General features: G+C 36.3%; 1 protein-coding gene across 5 annotated transcripts in view; it reads left to right on the plus strand.

Annotated features, from left to right (window-relative positions):
* Positions 1-12,639: 12,639 nt before the first annotated feature.
* The window catches only part of LOC141506655 (patatin-like phospholipase domain-containing protein 4), a 36,664-nt gene continuing 29,567 nt past the window's right edge, over positions 12,640-19,736 (plus strand). Inside the window, exons 1-2 of one of the 5 annotated variants that reach the window (XM_074213604.1) lie at positions 12,640-13,134; positions 15,268-15,452. In XM_074213604.1, the coding sequence (XP_074069705.1) occupies positions 12,891-13,134; positions 15,268-15,452 (429 nt within the window). In that variant the 5' untranslated portion in view covers positions 12,640-12,890. The other 4 variants (XM_074213603.1, XM_074213607.1, XM_074213606.1 and 1 more) reach the window with 4 other exon arrangements.

Raw genomic sequence — 19,736 nt, forward strand, 5'->3', positions numbered from 1 at the left:
TGATTAAACCAACACCTCACACCCTATACCAAGATAAGATCAAAATGGATACAGCATTTAGACATAAAAGACAATATTATAAGCAAACTAGGAGATCAAAGAATAGTTCACCTGTCAGATCTATGGAAAGGGAAGCAGTTTATGACCAAGGAAGAGATGGAGAGCATAATTAAAAACAAACTAGATAATTTTGATTACATTAAATTAAAAAGCTTTTGCACAGACAAAACAAGATCAAAAGAAACATAGTAAATTGAGAAACAATTTTTACAACTAGTATTTCTGAAAAAGGACTGGTTTCTAAAATATATAGAGAACTGAGTCAAATTTATTTAGGAAAAAAGCCATTCTCCAATTGACAAATGATCAAAGGATATGGAGAGGCAATTAACATATGAGGAAATCATCCACAGTTATATGAAAAATTGCTCTAAATCATTCCTGATTAGAGAAATGCAAATTAAAGCATCTCTGAGGTTCCATCTCACACCACTCAGACTGGCCGATATGACCAGAAAGGACAATGATCAATGTTGGAAGGGATGTTAATACATTGTTGGTGGAGCTGTGAACTCATCCAACCTTTCTGGAGAACAATTTGGAATTATGCCCAAAGAGCAATAAAAATGTGTATATCCTTTGATCCAGCAATACCACTACTGGGTCTGTTCCCTGAAGAGATCTTGAAAAAGGGTAAAAACATCACTTGACTAAAAATATTCATAACAGTTCTGTTTGTGGTGCAAAGAATTGGAAAAAGAGTGAATGTCCATCAATTGGGGAATGACTAGCAAGATACAGCAGAAAGAGCTAGAAAGAGAAATCCCATTCAAAATAACTTCAGACAATATAAAATACTTGGGAGTCGATCTCCCAAGGCAGACTTAGTTCTATTAGAAACCAGGAGGGATGGGAATTCAGAGAAGCCTGGAAGGATTTGCATGAACTGATGCTGAGCAAGATGAGCAAAACCAGAAGAACACTGTATACCATAATAGCATCATGGGGTTGATGATCAATTTTAATGGACTTGCTCATGCCATCAGTGCAACAAGCAGGGATAATGTGGGGATATCTGTGATGGAGAATACCATCTATATCCAGAGAAAGAATTGAGAAGCTTGGGGGGGTGGCTAGGTGGTACAGTAGATAGAGCACAGGACCTGGAGTCAAGAGTACCTGAGTTCAAATATGACCTCAGACACCAAGCCACTTAACCCCACTGCCTTGCAAAAAACAAAAACAAAAAACAAAAAACAAAAGAATTGAGGAGTTTGAACAAATACCAAAGACTATTACCTTTAATTTTTTTAAAAAAATTATCTTATTATGCAATTTTTCTAATATTTTATTTTGTTTCCTTAAGGATATGATTTCTCTCTCACATTCAATTTAGATCAATGTATATCATGGAAACAATTCTGTGGGGGGTGGGGAGCAAGATTAAGGGAAAAATTGCAAAATTCAAAAATAAAAAAAATACATATTGCATGTTTCTATGACATGCTGGACAAGGAATTAAGAAGACCTTGCCCTCCTATACTTCTATATGCACATGACCCTGTGATCAAGTAACTGAACATGTCTCAACATTTTTCATGAAATCAACAATAATAATAATAATAATAATAATAATAATAATAATAATAATAAAACAAAACCCAGAGTTGTTGTGAGGACAAAATGAGGTTAATATTTGTAAAGTGCTTGGCAAATTTAAAGAATTATTTAAATACTAGTAATAATACATGAACATATATATATATATATATATATATATTTATGAGTGTATAGATATATACATATAGGTGTGCATTTATACACAGAAACATAAAATAATGGCTAAGGATTGGAGGTGTCCAACTGAAGAGGTAATCTATCTATTCTCTCTTGGATAGTCCTGACCTACTTTCTTTATATGAAGTCACTCTTTTTCATCTCCATACTTCAGATGTCTTGCCCAGCTCTTGGGTCTTTAATCAGTAGGAGATTCTTCCTTGCATCTGTCTCAGAAAATGTAGCAATATGGAAGAGATAAGCTTGAGGTCACTACAGCAACTGCTTCTGAGGGAAACAAGTCCAGCTCTATGCTCACCACCATTAGCATCTAATTCTTTGCCCAAGAAAAATCCATGAACAATCCAGATTCATTGTTATCTCTGCTTAGGTACTCTTCTGTTTCCTCTTCCCCAATCACTTCCCTCAAGGTCTCTATAATTTTTCAAGCATATTGATTCATTCTTACCTGAAAAATTACAAAGAAAAAAACTGCCTTCGATATGGTAACAGCAGCTTAATCTTTTATCTGCTCAGGGGCAGCATTTGCAGTCACCTACTATACTTATACATGCATATACACATAACCACATACATTTGCAACACTATTTTTAAATGATGTATTGACAAATATCTTAGAAAGTTTACCAAAAAAAACTAAAAAAAAAGAAAGTTTATGGTTTACTAAAATGTTCAAATTATTCAATTTTACTCAATTGAGATATTTAATAATTACTAACATTATGATAAAAATAAGCTAATGAAACCTCTTCAGGAAAAAATCCTGAAACAAAGTTAGCTATCTTATTTTTCAAAAAAAATAAATAGCGTGATAAGCTGTCAAAAGAGATCCAGGAATATGTTAGCAAGAGACTAGAAAAATCACAAATCTGAAAATAGACACTGAAATTTATATTGGCTCATAGACCTAAGGGCTTCAGCAAATTTCTCTAGGCCCCCCAATAAATCATTATATATCAGTAAAAATAAAACATTAATAAGAATTAAAAAATATGATGCAAAAGCAACAATGTCTTTTCTCAAGGACTCCATGCTTTTTGCCATCTTATGTATCATTTCATACAAGGAAAAATATGGGAAATATCAGTAAAAGTTTCATGGGTCATTAATTTTTCATCCAGACATTTATAAACACATTTTAACAGTTCAAAGTGTCTTGACATAATATAAGAATATTATTTCATTATTAATATATCCTTCAAACTTTTCAAATTTATAAATGATAAAATAAAGTATGAGCATCAGTAAATTGCAAACATTTAGAAAACGAAATTTTCATCCTATGTGAATAATTGCTTCTTAGGATCTTTTTTATCTGTGTTAGCCACAATTCAATATTCAATACTCTTCCTATTACCATACATACACACACACACACACACACACACACACACACACACACATATAAATATATCACAGACCTCTCAAGATGATTTTTGGTTTATTTCTTCTTAGGAAGGTATATAGATTCAGTTACAGATAAACAGATTTACCAAATGAAAAGATTAAAAAGCAAAGCAAAATGCCATAATACATTTTATTTTTTGCTTTTCCAAACAAAATTTCTATTTTCCTTATGAACAAGACATTTTTAAAGCATTTGCTTACAATTGTGGATTTTACATTTGCTCAGAGCAAATGGTTTTTCAGGTGAGCTGACCAGCTTGATTGTCCTGAACCAGCTTTTGCTAATCAAAAATGTCAGGGAAGTTGACAAAGAAGTGATTATAGAGCAACAAAGCTTCCTCACTTTTGACCTAGAAAGTGAAATTATTTGACCCTAAATTAAAAGACTTCAGTGTTTGAGTGTATGAATTCTAATTTTTCAAATAGACTGTACAACAAAATTACTTTTTACTAGATAGTAAAATGAAAATCCTGGGTTCTCAAAGACTATGCCAATGGACATTTAAGTTCTGGCAGGTTCTGCCAAAATGAAAAGGTTTTGAGTGTAGAATTGGCAGGGGTCTGTAAGTCTAATATTTGAAGACAACTTAATATATTATAGAGAGGCTCATCATTAAAAATAGTGAATAGGTGATAAATATTTTTTTGGCCAGAGCACATAAGTCATGTCATTATGTAAGTCAGGAAAGGACTGGGATTTTTATTAATTAATTCAGCAATAAGCATTTTATTGTGTTTATACCATTCACAAGGCATTAGATTAGGCATTGGGGACACAGACAAAAGTGAAATAGTCCTGAGTCCTAGGAGTTTATTTCTTCTCAGGAAGGAAAACATGTTTCTGGAAAAGCAACTTGAAACAGTAGAAAAGGTGATGAATTTGGATATAAAGGACCTTCGTTTATGACCCAGGTCTATCATTGCTACTAGTATGACCTTGGGCAAATCATTTAACCTCCTTGTCTTCAGTTTCCTCATCTGAAAAATTGGGGTGACATACTTGATAACTTCTGGTAACTTCTAGCTTTCATCTATGACACAATAGAAGAGTGCTGGGATGGAATTAGGAAGACCTGAGTTCAAATATGACCTCAGATATTTCCCAGCTGTGTAACCTTCAGCAAACTACTCAACTTCTGCCTCAGTTTACTCATCTATAAAAAGAGGATAAGATAATAGCACTTATTTCCCAGGATTGTTGTGATAATCAACAGAGATATTTGTAAAGGGTTTAACACAGTGCTATATAAATGGTATTTATCTATCTACATATATATATATATATATATATATATACATACACATGAATATATAACAAATAATAAATGTATTATATGAGTAATTTATGTATATATATATATATATATATATATATGTGTGTATGTATAAAACATACAAAGTGTATAAAAATAAATGAAACCTAGACTACACCCTACTCACTTGTTAGTTATCCCTTATTACAGTACTCATTATCATAATTCCAAATTCCAGGATATTCCCAGGATATTTTTGGATATTTTCTCATTAGATAAAAATGACAATCTCTTTCTTATTAATAATAAGTTACCTCAGAGGTCCAACCACAATTTGCTACATATTATTTAATGTCAGAAATTTTTTCCCCATAAGCAGTTGCTCATCTTTCTCTACAAATGAAAGCCCCTAATTTCTTAGGATTATGTAAATACTATAGCTACTGGCTATACAATTTAAGTCCAAACTACAAACAGATAAATTGTTATTTAAAAGTTTTTAGCTGTGAGCATGAATAATATGGAAATGTTAAATGTGATTATTCATGAATAACCTATATCAGATTTACTTACTGTCATAAGGAGGGATGAGATAGGAAGGGAGGGAGCCAGAAAAGTGTGGTCCTCAATATCTTAAAAATATGAATGTTGAAAACTATCTTTATAGGCAATCAGAAAAAATAAGAAAAAGAAAAAAATTTTAGCTGTGAGAAAAGCCAGAGTCACCTCAAACCACCATTGTTACTCAAGATTACTAATGGAAACAGTTCCACCATTTATTTAACTCAAAATAGTTAGCAAAGACTGTTCTTAAGAATTTTCTTAAAGATAGAAAGATAAAACAATTTCATCAAGAAAATCTCTCCAGGCAGAGCCAAGATGGCAACAGGAGAACAGCCTTTCCTAGGAGCTTTCTCCAAAATATTTCAAAAACTTTAAAATTATGACTCAAACTAAATTTTTGAAAGACAGAACTCACATAAATATCCAGTGAGGCAACTCTCCAACCCAGGGTAACCTGGAAGACTATGGGAAGGCTCTGTTCCATGTGGTTGGAGGGGGTGGTAGCACTCTAAAGCAAAGGAGCTCCATCCTACTGGGAATAGCCCAGCAGCTGCTCCCTGAGTGCTCAACCCATGGAAGGTTGAGAGAGGCTGACAAGGTGTCTCCTCTGTCCCTGGGACAGGAGTCTGGGGCTATGTCCATATTCAGACCCTGGTCACAGTCTGTCTGTGTCTATGACACAAAATGTCATAGAGCAGGGACCATCCTACAGCTCCAGGGAAGAGGTGTATACTTTTGGTCATCCACAGACCAGAGTACAGGCAGGAGAGGAGTGAGAGCCTCTCATAAGACCTTGAAGGAACTGATACCCTTGTGGGGGTGTCCAAATAATATGCAAAAGTTCCCCAAAACCAGGACACAGGCTGGGGAAATGAGAAAACAACAACAAAAAAGGAACCTGACCACAGACAATTACTTTGGTCCCATGGCAGATCAAAACACACACTCAGAAGATGACCAAGTCCAAGCACCTGAATCTAAAGACTCCCAGAAATATAGGAGTTGGGCTTCAGCTATGACAAAGTGTGGGTACACAGGCTATTCTAACTACCATGACACAAATCATTCCCAAGTAAACCTCCACCTGGACAGTCTCAGGAGCTGGCATGCTGCCCTGAGAAATAAGGTGAGCCGGAGTCCTTGGGAGCCAGAGTCCTTGGGAGCTGGACATTCTGCCCCACTAACCAAGGGCACTAGACACAGCTGTGCCTTATCATCTCCTCCCTAATGTACCCCCCCCCATCCTGTAATGCAAGACACTGCACGTACACAATGCTTGTTTCTCCCCAATTACCTCACTATTCTTTGTTCTACCCCGGAAGACCTAACAGTATATATGTAATAGCTAAGGATTAATAAAATTTAGCTGGAGGCATAAAGCAGTAGTGGCTTGACTCCTTATTCTCAGCTCCCCTCCTGGAGGGAGGTCGCTGCTGTGGGCCCCAAGGAAGCAAGCCACAACAACAAAGCTCAAAAAATATTTTGAAAATCAAGTAAGGGAGGAAAAATTGGGAAGAGAAATAAGGGAGATGCAGGAAAACCATGAAAACCAAGTTAGCAGTTTCATCAAGGAGATCCAAAAAAATGCTGAAGAAAACATGTTAAAAAACCAGTTTAGTTCAAATGGATAAAACAATCCAAAAAAGTTAATGAGAAGAATGTCTTAAAAAGCAGAATTGGTCAGATGGAAAAGGAGATAAGAAAGCTCTCTGAGGAAAACAAATCTTTCAAATGTATTATGGAGTTAAAGGAAGCTGGTGACTTCAGGAGGAATCAAGACAATAATTCAACACCAAAAGAATGAAAAACAAGAAGAAAATGTGAAATATCATATTTAAAAAAACAAAAGATCTGGAAAACAGATGCAGGAGATAAAATTTAAAAATCACTGGGGCTACCTGAAAGTCATGATCAAGAAAAGAGCCTTGACTTCATTTTTAAAGAATTTCTACAGTAAAATTGCCCTGATATTCTAGAAGCAAAGAGAAAAATAGAAATTGAGGGAATCCATTCATCTCCTCCTAAAAGAGATCCAAAAAAATAATAACCCCCAGGAATATTATAGCCAAGTTCCAGAACTCCTAAGTCAAAGAGAAAATATGACAACAGCCAGAATGACAGAATTCAAATATTGTGGAACATCAGTCAGGATTGCCCAGAACTTAGCAGCATCTATGTTAAGGTCCCTTAGGGCTATAGTATTCTAGAAGGCAAAAGAGCTTGGAATGCAATTGAGAATCAAATACCCAGCAAAATTGAACATCCTTTTCCAAGGGAAAAGATAGACTTTCAATGAAACAGGAGAATTTCAAATATTCCTGTTGAAATGACCAGAGCTGAATAGAAAATTTGATCTTCAGAATGTCCAGTACTCAGGTAATACCTAGAGAGGGTGGACAAGAAGGGGAAATTATGAGGGATTTAATGATGATAAACTGTGTATATTCCTGCATGAGAAGATGACACTGATAATACTCATATGACCCTTGTCATTTATTAGAGCAGTTAGAAGGAGCATATGTACACAAGGCACAGAAGAGAGCTGAATTTGAAGGTATAATATATTGTAAAAATGTAGTCAATGGGTGAAAGGGAAATGTACAGGGAGAAAAAGAAAGGAGTAGAATAGGCTGATATTTCATGTAAAAGTGTCGAGAAATAGCTTTTACAATGGTATGGAAGCAGGGAAGGTGAGAGGGAATAAGGGAACCTTCATTCTCATTGCAAATGGCTCAGAGAGGAAACAGCATACATAGTCAATAGGGTATAGAAATCTAGAAGAAAAAGATAAAGGGAATGGGAGAAAAGGGATGGGGAGGGGAGGGGGAGCATAGGGGATAGAGGAGAGCATAGATCATGGGAGAGGACAGTCAGATACAACACATTTTCTTTTTTACTTTTTTGTAAATTGGTGGGATTGGGTGGCCTGTCCAGGACCAAAGGGCTGGGTGTTTGCTGGGTCTCTGGGTTGGGATGTAGGCTCGGGGATTCCTGGCCCTAGGGCCAGTACTCTGTTCACTGTGCCACTCAGCTGCCTGTCCACAGCACATTTTTGAAGAGAGATAGAATGAAAGAAAAGAGAAAATATAATAAATGGTAGTGGGGAGCAATGGATGGAGGGAATTACAATCAGCAACAGTGGAAAAATATGGAAGTAACTTCTCTGATGGACTTAAGATAAAGAATGCAATCCACCCCAGAGACAGCTCATGGTATCAGAACAAAGACTGAAGCACATTTTTTTCCTCTTTCTCTCACTTTATTTCTCATGAGGTTTTATATTTTTGTAGGAGAGGGGGTATTATGTTTACTCTTACAACAAGAACATTTTAGTAATGTGTAAATAAATTTAAAAATAAAGACAAAAAGAATCTCTCCATCTTTTCTCCCCTCAAGATTCTTTCTATTTCAGTTAATTATTTCAGCGTCTAAAAACTACAACAAAACTTTCACATAGAATAAGTTAAAATTGTTACTCTTCATGGCTCCCTGCTTCTTAAAGAGACAGTAATAGTTTAAAAAACTTGTTACATTTCTTCTCCTTAGTCCACTGAAAACTATTTTAGGATATAGCAAATTAACATTATATTAAATGCAAAGCAAATATTATACAAAGCAAGAGCTGATAAGCTGCTTTAAATAAGGAGGAAAATAATACAATATTTATAGTAGCTAAAAATTAAGCAACACTAATAATAGACATGTATAATAAAAAAGCATAAAACATTTTGTATAATTCACCAATAAAATCTACACACATGATAAATTTAGTCTTCAAAATTGTAATTGAATACTTCTAATTTTATTGATTTATTGTTCTTTACATGTTCATATATTAGTTGATTATCTTAGGCTCACTCCCCAATATTTCAAGATTTTATGGCTTTTTTTTTAATTCTAAGAAATTCTACAGCCAAAATTATAGGCAAAAAATGGATTTTCTCTGGATTGATACTCTTCCTCCCCCCTTCCATTTCCACCACTGCTCAATTGCATATAAAGTGGGGTCTACCTCAGTCTTAGATTTTTAGTATTGACTTTGCTTTAGTATTAATTTTTCTTGAAGCATTATCTTTTTTTTCTTTGCTGCTTGAGAAACAAACTATTCTTCAGCATTCTCAAACTTACTATTTCAATATTGTTCCTTTGTTTCAAGTTTTTACCTTAAAGACCTTTGCTCTACCCTTCTTTTCCATTTCTTCTTCACCTGAAAGTTCTCACATACAAATATTTGTTTCTGATTATCAAATTTCTGCTTAATTTCTATTTCGCTTTTCAATATTCCCTCAACAGCAAAACTTTCACCAAGACTTTGTCATCTTGTTTTTAACACCTAATGAGAAACTAGGAACTCATACCATTGCTTGATTCACAATAATACTTTTTTTCATCAACTTCCTTCAACCAAACAAAAAATTCTTCTCTAAGATATAGCTGACATATTTATAGACATTTGTAATAGAAAAAAGAAAGAAGCCAAGCTTCCTTGAATTTATCTTGAAGGTAATAATCTTGTAAAAATTCTGATAATCTGAGCCTGATGATCATTCATTCTCAATATTTTCAGGATTTGGGACAAACTTCCATCTCTGAGCTGAGCTTATCTTTGTTTCTTAATGTTGATTGGTTGGAATTCACATCTCCTTTAAATGCTTTATACTTCTGCATAAATTGTTGGGACTCTTGGTCTCTTACTTCACTTTCACAAACAATGGATTTCTCTATTGCAACCACATTTCTGTGGCCTTTTGTGACCTTAATCTTGCCCCAAAGTGGTGTTTCATGGTCTAGTGCAGGGGACCTAGCTTCAGAGTTACCCATTGGAGAGCCATTTTTTTCTTGATATAATAGAACTATCTGCTTCTACTCATCAAGCTGTTACATTCCACTACAATTGTTTCCTTCAATCATCTTGTAATCACAACTTTTCTCATGAAAGCCTCTATTTTCTCAACCAAATTCAAGGCATTATATAAACATTTTTGAAAATATGGTTCCTTACTATAAGTATATCTGCTATTTTAAAATAATTCAGTAGGTTAGATATATACTTCAGCCTGACTTTACTATGAATTACATTTAAATCTTCCAAAATTTGATTTTTATTTTCAATTTTTCTTATTTTATGTTCTCTTAAAAATATTGAGACTTATGAATTTCCAATTCATAAACTACAATACTAAATAATTATATCACTCTCCATTTTAAAAAGAGATATTAAAACTATCTTTAACAATTGTTTAAACATGGGGGGGGGTGATAAAAAGTGTGTAGTTCAGAACAACACTTAGGGCCAAAACTGGATTAAAAGAAGGTTGGTGATGCCTTTGGCAGAAAAATAGGGAAGTTGGAAAGAAGAGTTTGTTTTGGGTAAAAAGTTAATATCATTTTGAAGAGATATCAGTACTAAGCCTCAGTAACTATTCTCTGTGGTTTTATTATACTCTATGTCTTTTCTTCCACTTACCCCAGGAATCTTGTGCCTCTTGCATTGGAGTTCATATCCTCATTCCTACTTGTCTAGATTCCTGTTTCTCTAAGGTCAGGACCCTCAAAAGTCACTGGAACCATGAACAGGCAGCCTCTCTTATTCTATTTCTTGACCAAGGAAAGATGATGTAATTCCAGATATATTGAGTTCAAGTTGACTATATAATATCCTGTTTGTTATAGCTCATTGCTCTTCATATTTTATATACTTAATTAACAATTCTCCAATCAAGCCCTTCACACTTGGGCTACTATTTATTTTTCCACGTTCTTTCTCTCTCTCTTCATATATACATACATATATATATATATATATATATATATATATATATATATATAATGCTACATTCTAGTCTATTTGCTATTTCCCCATACATGACATTGATTTGACCTTTCATAGATTGTCTCCTACAACTAAAATTCTCTCCATCCTCACTTATACCTCTTGGAACTTTTACAAACTCGAAGCCTTATACTTGAATTGTCATCTTATTCAAGAAATTTTTCACTCAGTTCTCTCTTTACTCTTCCACTTCACCCTCCAACACTGTCCATTTATTTCATATAGTGTTTTTATTTGCCTGAGAATATACCTGTTTTCAGTCCCCTTCAGCATCCTGAGGAAGCCTAGGGATCCCTTCTTAGAAAATTGAAATGCTCTGAGATCCATAAAATGAAATGCATAAGATTATAAAGAAAATCAATTATATTGAAATAGTCATTTTTCTTTAAAAACTTACTCTAGTAGAATCTAAATTTCTTGGTGGCAGAAATCATTTCACTATATCCACACTAAATAGCATGAGTCTTGAAGGACTTTATACACACAATCAGCTATTGTTTTTAATGTTTGTAAGTGACTAAGCTTTGTGTATGTATGTATGTATGTATGTATATATATATATATATATATATATATATATAATTTCATAATTCACTTACTTGTATCTTATCCATCTGGACTTATCTGGATCATTCAAAGATATTGTATTATTTTAATTCATGAGAGAGAAATACAATATGAGGGGAAAGACTGGAAAGAAAGCCTTCACATAATGTCATAAATTTGGAAAATTTTACTTGTGGAACCAAAATCTAATGGGTAAAATGTCAGAATGTCAAATGTAGGCATCATTTTTAGATAATTTCTTTCATGGTTAAATTAAGTTTGCCATATGTCTGGTATTTGTCCAGACAGTTTAGAAATCCAGGTTTCCATCTGGTGTCTGGGCAAACCTGCTGAAAATCTAGGAGTGCAACAACAGCTGTTACTGCTATTGCTCCCTCCAAGACTCTGTTTTTACCATTCTTGGATCCCAACAAGGCAATTTTTAATTTGAATTGCTTAAAAATTTCAATCCTACTTAAAAGCTTTAAATTAAGGTTAACAGAGGAAGTTAAAAGGGAAGTTTTTAGGAGAGGCAGAAGATTCAGCAACACCGAGTAAAAGAATAGAAGCAAAAGAAAGACCCTTAGAGGTAGAATTCAGCCCAGCTAGGAGGAGAAATTTGAGGATCTAATAGGTTAAATTGAATTTTTCAAAGACAATATGATTAGCAAGAGCATATGTCAAGACCAGAGCCTAGATATCCTGCCTTGAAGGTTCACTAAACCAGGAGCAGTATGTATACCTTCCATTTTTCTATGAGTTGGACTTTTAGTAGATGTAATGCTTCTCAGTTGAGGAAGGATGGTGCTGTATTACTTCTTTCCTTTAGCCGTTTAGACATCAATTTGGATAGACGCTGCCCTTAGCATTTATAGAGTAAACACTAGTTTGAGTGTAGACGGTAAACTTTGAACAAAGCACTGTGCTTGCAAGCTTGGATTTTACTGTTCCCTAACAGGCTCATAATTGCTGGGAGCCAGGAGAGGCGCAAGGGCACCTCCAGGACTAGCAGCGGCTCATTTGAATGGAAAAACAACTCTGGGTTGACCAAAGCCTCCTCCAGACTTCAGCATTCAGCCTAAGCAACCCCTGGAGGTGTCCGCCAAGAGCAGCAGGGTCACAGCCCGAACAAACAAAAAAGAACAAAACACCAAACGGTAGAAGAAAAAGGAGACCGAGGGCGGCAAGGAAGAGGGAATAATTGTGAAAATGCCCGTTCCCGGAGCAGTTGGGAACTGGCAAGGCCTGAAACGGCCCTGTTCGGATTATTTTCAGAAATCCTAGTGGCAAAATATCTTCATTTGCGTCACAATACAGGATGTCAAGAAAGGAAAAAAAACAAAACAAAACGAGGGCAGTCCCGACTGCCTGCCGGTGGCCCGGCTTATTTTTCTCTCCTTTTCTTTCCTCCCCTCCCCCGCGTTTGTACTCAATGCGGGAAACGAAGCTTCTCAAGGCCCGCGCGGAGGAATGTCGGCCCGCGCGGAGGAATGTCGGCCCGCGCGGAGGAATGTCGGCCCTGGAGTCTCCTTGTTGGGGACAGAGCGCGGCCGGATCTCAAGAACCGCCTCTGGGAGTGCGACCTTGAGGAAGGACGCGCCCAGCCGGGGACGAAGCGAGGGGCGCCGCGGGCCCCGGGCCTAGCGTCGGGACGCCAACGCGCCTGCGCGTGTTGCTCCCCCTCCCCCACCCTTGGGCCCTGTGGGACGGACGGCCCCGCAGAAATGCAAGGAGGTCTCATTTCGGGGGGGGGGGTTAAGTGATAGATATATAGGGCTCCTGTTACGGAGAGTATTGCAGGGTAAGAAATACTAAAAATGTTGTCAAAGGGGAATAAAAAAAACACAGGAAGCACAGGTAAAATGCATCGCGCATGCGCAACAATTTGTGCGGGCTCCTAGGTCTAGCATGGCGCCATCCGCGCCTGCGCAAAGCTTCTCTATCACTTCACCCTGTCTTCACCCGGGTCTTCTCCTTCCCCGGTTCATTTTCATCCTCTCAAGATTTAGTTTTACTTTTTAAGAATAAGACGCTTTGATTTAGGCAGGGGGCTTGGGCGACGTTCCCATGGGTGCGTTGCCGTGATAAGCCGCCATGTTAGGGGGCGTGGCTAACCGGCTCCCTAGGAAGAGTGGGAGCTGTTATTTTTTCCCCCCGATTTTCTAGTCCTTTCCCTCTTCTGGGTTCGCCCCTCCCCCCGCCCTGGGCCGCTCCAGTTCCGGAAAGAGAAAGTCCCGGGCGGGGGCGCGCACGTGCGCGTCCCCGAGCTCGGCGGCGCTGGGAACGCGACTGAGAGGGCGGGAGTTGAGTGGCCGGCGGGATCCAATCTGAGTGTGCCAAGGGCGGGCTAATTCAGCATGAATGTACCCCAGGCCAGAATTGGTATGATGGAGAAGCGGGGGAAGGAGCAGGGAGGGCGATGACACGGAGCCCCAGTACACGAAGGCACCCCATTTCGCCCTTTCGACCTTGGGGCGCCCCGGGACCCCGAGCCCGGAAGCTCGGCCCGGGCTGCCCGTGACCTTCAGCCCGCGTTTTCCTACTTTATGGCCGGATGGCTGGAACTGAGACCCCCCGGATCGGAGGCGGAGTGCGCTGGGGGGAAGCAGTGGCGGAACTTGACCTTCGGTCATCCCCTCTCACTTCTCCTTTAAAAAAAATTAATCGGGGCTCAGCGAAATATAATCATGCTCACCCAGTTGAGTTCTGGGAGAAGAGCTCTTGGTAAATATAAAAGCACTTCTCCCGGGAATGAAACCGCCATCCTTCCGCAACAAATAATGTATTTTTGGAAAAAAGAATTAGAAATTGATGTATAATGCTGTATAATGAAATCAGATCCTTTGCGATGAATATAACTCGAATTTTAAATTTTTTTCCTGCGGAAGCCCGTTTTGGTGAATGCATTTTCCTCTTTCCAAAGGCAATGAAAGCAAGCTTCTGTTGGGTCTCAAGGAAGTGGAGAGCTTGGGGTCAACATTGGTTCTATTGTACTGTTCCCCACCCCATTCATGAGACCTATTCAGTTGCCTAAAAGCAGAATAGAGAAAGCTTTTGAGGGAAGACAAGCTGTATCTCAAGGGCAAAAGTTCTGTACTCCTAGGCTAGAGAGGTTTTTAAAGTGACCTGTTCAAGTATACTTTCTTAAAGGCAGAGAATTTCTAGGTGAGGTGGACAGATCATTTCATCTTTAATGGTCTGTCAAATGATGCCTTCAGCCTAAATGTCTTGAGGGAATATATTTGCCAGTGAAATGTTGATATTAGATATATGAACAAAAGATTAAATATGTTTATAATATATATATATATGAAGGTTTGTGTAATCTCATTTTATTTTAAAATACATAAAGCTTACTAAATTATTGGGTTAATTATACTAGCATTTGAATTCTAATGACAAATAAGGAAAAACATGTAATATATTTAAAATTTAGGTCCCAGGCTGTTAACTAGTATAATCCCTGTTAATTTTACACTATTCGATTTTTAGTAATAATTGACAAAGATTAGCAATTCTTTTAAAGGTCAGGAAAAGACCAAATAATATGTCTGAGGTGGGAAAAGTTAAAAAAAATAGAAGGAAAGAAATAGGTGGTGAGAATCAACTGAACAAATAAGGAGTTAAGTATAGCCATCTTTTTATTAAAATTGCTTTTCGGTTATTAAAGATAATTCAGCTACTGAGCTAAAATGAAATTAAATCCCTGTGTTTTGCAACACTGGATTGACTATATTTTAAAAAACATTTTGATGAAAATATTTGATTTCAAATTTCAATAAGCAAGAAAAATTACTAAAAACTGATGTAAAGGATAACTACGATGTCTTGGATTTTTTTTTCTGACTTTAATGTCTCATTTCTCAGCAAGAATGAAGCACATCAACCTGTCCTTTGCAGCTTGTGGATTTCTGGGAATATACCACTTGGGGGCAGCATCTGCACTTCACAAACATGGCAAACAGTTACTAAAAGTTGTGAAGGCCTTTGCTGGAGCTTCTGCTGGATCTTTGGTTGCAACTGTTCTGTTAACTGCACCAGGAAAAATAGAGGTAATTAAGTAGAAACTAAAATATGTGCCTTGTGGAGAAATTAGTATAAAATATCAGGTTTTAATTTTAGCTTTACCAAAATGTTAAATTTGAAAAATAGTCTTAGTATTAAAATCTTAAAATTGAGTCATTTGGAATCTGTGCCTCTCCCCCTCCTCCATATACTACTATTTTTTAAAACATGATTACCTTGGGGAGAAGCTGAGGGGAAGGAAATATTTTTTTTCTAGTTTAATTATTCTCAGATATCAGTTTTGCTTTTTTTTTTCTCAAAGGGAATTTCTTTCATAAGCATATATAGAGATATATATATAGTTTTTTTTAAAAAAGCTTAATAAATTGAGCAACCTCTCTATTTCTTTTGTCTTCAGAAAAAATTTTCCCCTTTCAAATATGAGGACAAAATTCCTGATTTTGGTCTCAGTAATAAAGTCAACTAATCTTGCTTTTGATGCATAAATATTTTCAATTCAGTTCTGTTGTCTGATTTATAGAACGATTCCCTGGTTCTTGTTTTTTTCCTTTGCTCCTTCTCTCTCCTTTCTCCCCTCCCCCAACCATGAAAGAAAAAATTGTCTTTGTCACCTGTTTTCCTTTGTAGCATTATTTGTTTTTTATCACATTTAGTCAAACATTAGTGTTTTTATCCGCTCATAACTAATATCCTAAACCTGTAATAAGAAGGTATTGTATTTTAAAAATAGGCTTTGAATAGGAATGCAGTTCTCCATTCATTTAAAAAAAAATAAGCATGTACTGGAGCACTGTGCCATAGATACAAACTGGGTAAGATATAAACTCTGTTTTACATACTATATGTAAAAGGCTTCAGCTTTACATAAATAATCACAAAGTCAAGTCTGTTTCTTAAAAATTACTTAGTAGGAAACATTGGAAGCTAGCATTTTAAAGGCATTTTATCTTGAGGCAAAACATATCTTCTCCCAGTAACATTGATCAATGCAGAATTAAATAGTTAAGATAAGACTGAAACCCATAACATCAGAGCAAAAGAGCTTATGTGAGTAATATAAGCAGAAACACTCAAATATCAGTAACTTCCCCTTCCATTTTGTTTTTGCTATTTTCTAGAAATAATTGTAGAAATTTTGTAGAAATTTGCTACTCTGACTCTGAGCAGCATGATACAATGAAAAGAGTGCCAATTTAGACCTGAGAGATTTGCATTCCAGATCTTGCTACCTGTATGACTTTGGAGAAATGATTTAACCAATCTGGCCTCATCAGTTAAATGAGGGGTTTTACTAGTTGACCTTTGAGATCCCTTTTAGTTTATATCTATGATTCTATGACTATTTTGTAAACATTTCCTAGATGGATTTGGATTTTACTTCTGTATCACAGAGCAAGATAAATATATAAAGACCCATGAGTCTCCCTACTATCATCCTTTGTATTCTTCATTGCAGCTACCAGAGTACTTGATCTACCAGGTCCATGAGTCCATGATCTACCTTTTTTTTTCCCCTTGGGAGTCAAAAGCAGGAGGGAAGAGAGCCTGTGATTTCGATTTGTAAAGAAGTCCTAGCTCCTTTTTCCCAAGTAGATTAGTGATTATTTCCATAATTTAGAATCTTAAAATGTTTACTTGGGAATTCAGGTTTCACTTGACCAGTTTATGCCAGAGAAGAGATTTGAATCTAGATCATTATGACTTCCAGGCCAGTTCAGTAAATTGCTATGTCAAGCTACCTGAATGAATGAAAGAATGAAGTGTTTACTTTGTGCAAAGCCCTGTGCTAATAAACAATGGGAATAAGCATTTTTAAAAAGACTATTCCTGGGGCGGCTAGGTGGCACAGTGGATAGAGCACGGGCCCTGGAGTCAGGAGTACCTGGGTTCAAATCTGGTCTCAGACACTTAATAATTACTTAGCTGTGTGGCCTTGGGCAAGCCACTTAACCCTATTTGCCTTGCAAAAACCTTTTTTTAAAAAAAAAAAGACTATTCCTGTTTTCAAGGAGCTCACATTCTAATGAAGGTTTCAGATGTGAGTCAAAACAGAAAATTTCTTAGGGTTCAGTGACAAAAACAGACAAAACTTCTTTAAAGTCATTTCCCCCTGATAAAACAATATTGTTTTCTGATGTTGAACTGTTTGACAGTGTGAAGGACTTTGGCAGTAAATTTCTTTTTTAGGTCTATGCTAATGACTGTAGCATCTGCAAAAATGTTTTTCAGGCTATATCTCCATAGAAAATGCTTCCCAGGATGGCAAAGTCAGTACTTTCTATTCCTAAGATTCTTGGGTTTAGGGTCTTGGAGTGGGGAAATGATAGTCAAAGTAATGGTGGTGATTTGACTTGCCTGACACTTGATGCCTCCTGTATGTCCCTTAGAGTGCCTTGCTACTTTAGCTAGGCTGGCTTGCCTGTTCTGTGAGAGGGCAGTTGTTTGCCAGTTGGTGAGGATTGTTGGCATTGCTGACTATTATGTACTGTGGTTGGAAAGGAGACTTGTGGTCTGAAGGATGTTTCCATTTCCAAGATTCTTGTGCCTATCTGTCTATTGTTGGCAATTGAGCAGCATTATTGCTGATGGCAATGAACAAGATGGGGGGCCCCTTTTCTACAATGACCGTGTCACTCCAACCTGATGCTATCATTGTGCCTTTCTTTTCTTTGATTTCCCTTTGGTACCATTTTGACAACTCAGGACTTGCTTCCTGATAGACAAGTAGTCATTAATTCCTGCCTTTTCCTTCTACATTTTAACTAACTAGGAGAGTCAGAGAACTTGGGTTCCACTCCTGACTCTAGTACTTATTATGTACATATTATTATTATTGTTGTTATTATTATTATTATTATCATTATCATTATTATATGATCTTCAGAATGTCCTTTATCCTCCTTGGGCCTTAACTTCATCATCTATCTAATAAGGACTTTGGATTAGATGGCCTTTGAGATTCCTTCCAGCCGTAGATTTTTGAACTTCTAGTTTCTCTTAATTGTTATAGTCAAATGATTTGTTTTCAACAACTACCCTACAATTGACCTTATAACTACCATCATCCTTGTTAATTTTAATTAATGAATATGAAAGTATTTCCTTCCTTTTTCATCTGATTTGTCATAGAAACTTAAAAATTTGCTTATATGCTGCATCATTAAGATGTAATAGTGTCCTGTTTACCTCATAAGGAGTTTACAAAATTAGATAAAAAAAGTGAAATGTTTTGCCTAAAACTATACTTTTTGTAACCTCTCTAGTTAATTAGTTTCATCAAATAACTCAAACATTCAAAATTCAGTAGAGCAACCACTTAAGCTTATTTCTTTTCTTTTTTTGCAATTACTTAACTTTTACAATTTCTTAATACTGAATTAATTAATGTCATTGATTTCCTTGTGAAGTTCAGGGCAGGGAAGTTTGCTTAGGATTCCTTTTACACAACATTTCTTATTCCCATCTCCATGCCTTTTTTACAAGACTGTCCCTTGCCTGGAATGCACTTTCACTTCAATTCAACCTCAGCAATTCCCCTTGATTTTTTTCAAAACTCAAGCAATTCTATTTTATTGTTTGTTAGTCCTGTTCCATGCCTCCCCCCCCCAATAATTTTAATTTGGTGTTTATTTTGTATTTAATTTTCTAGGTAAAGGATCTTTTCTCCTAATAGGCAATAAGCTTTTTGAAGGCAAGGGCTATTTTGTTTTTACTTTGTATCTCTAGAACTCAGTCCAATGCCTGGCCCATACATAGTAGGTGTTTATTTTATTAAATTGCTTTAGAATTCTATCTCTCTGGCTTTCTACCTGTGAGTTCTTGGATAAGTTACTTAACTCTTAGGTCACAGTTTCCTAATCTATGAAATGAAGGGTTTGAACTCTAGAGGATCTTTGATGTCCCTTCCAAGTCTAAATCTGTGAACCTGTGAACTTAGATTGACTCTTATGATTTCTGTCATCTTGTTTCATATTTAGAAACTTCCCTTTTTATTTATCTTTAACCAATTGGTCATGAAATATATTTATTCCATAAAAATGTCCCACTTAAAGAATTGGTATTCATCTCATTAGCTATATAATGCTTCCATAATTCCTTGTCAGATCAGTTTCCAACAGATCAATACACACCCAAATATTTTCATTGCTGTAAAAAAATTAATGAATTCATATTTTATACATGTATAATTGAACCAGAAGCAGCTGACACCAGTTATCTTTTAATTGGAGGGTAAATTAAGTCCTTGATATGTTGACAAACACTTTCCCCAAAATGATTTGTGGTTAAGATTTTGTTTAATTCTAGTGAAT

Source organism: Macrotis lagotis, chromosome 1, assembly GCF_037893015.1.
Source record: "Macrotis lagotis isolate mMagLag1 chromosome 1, bilby.v1.9.chrom.fasta, whole genome shotgun sequence".
NCBI classification, from domain to species: domain Eukaryota; kingdom Metazoa; phylum Chordata; class Mammalia; order Peramelemorphia; family Peramelidae; genus Macrotis; species Macrotis lagotis.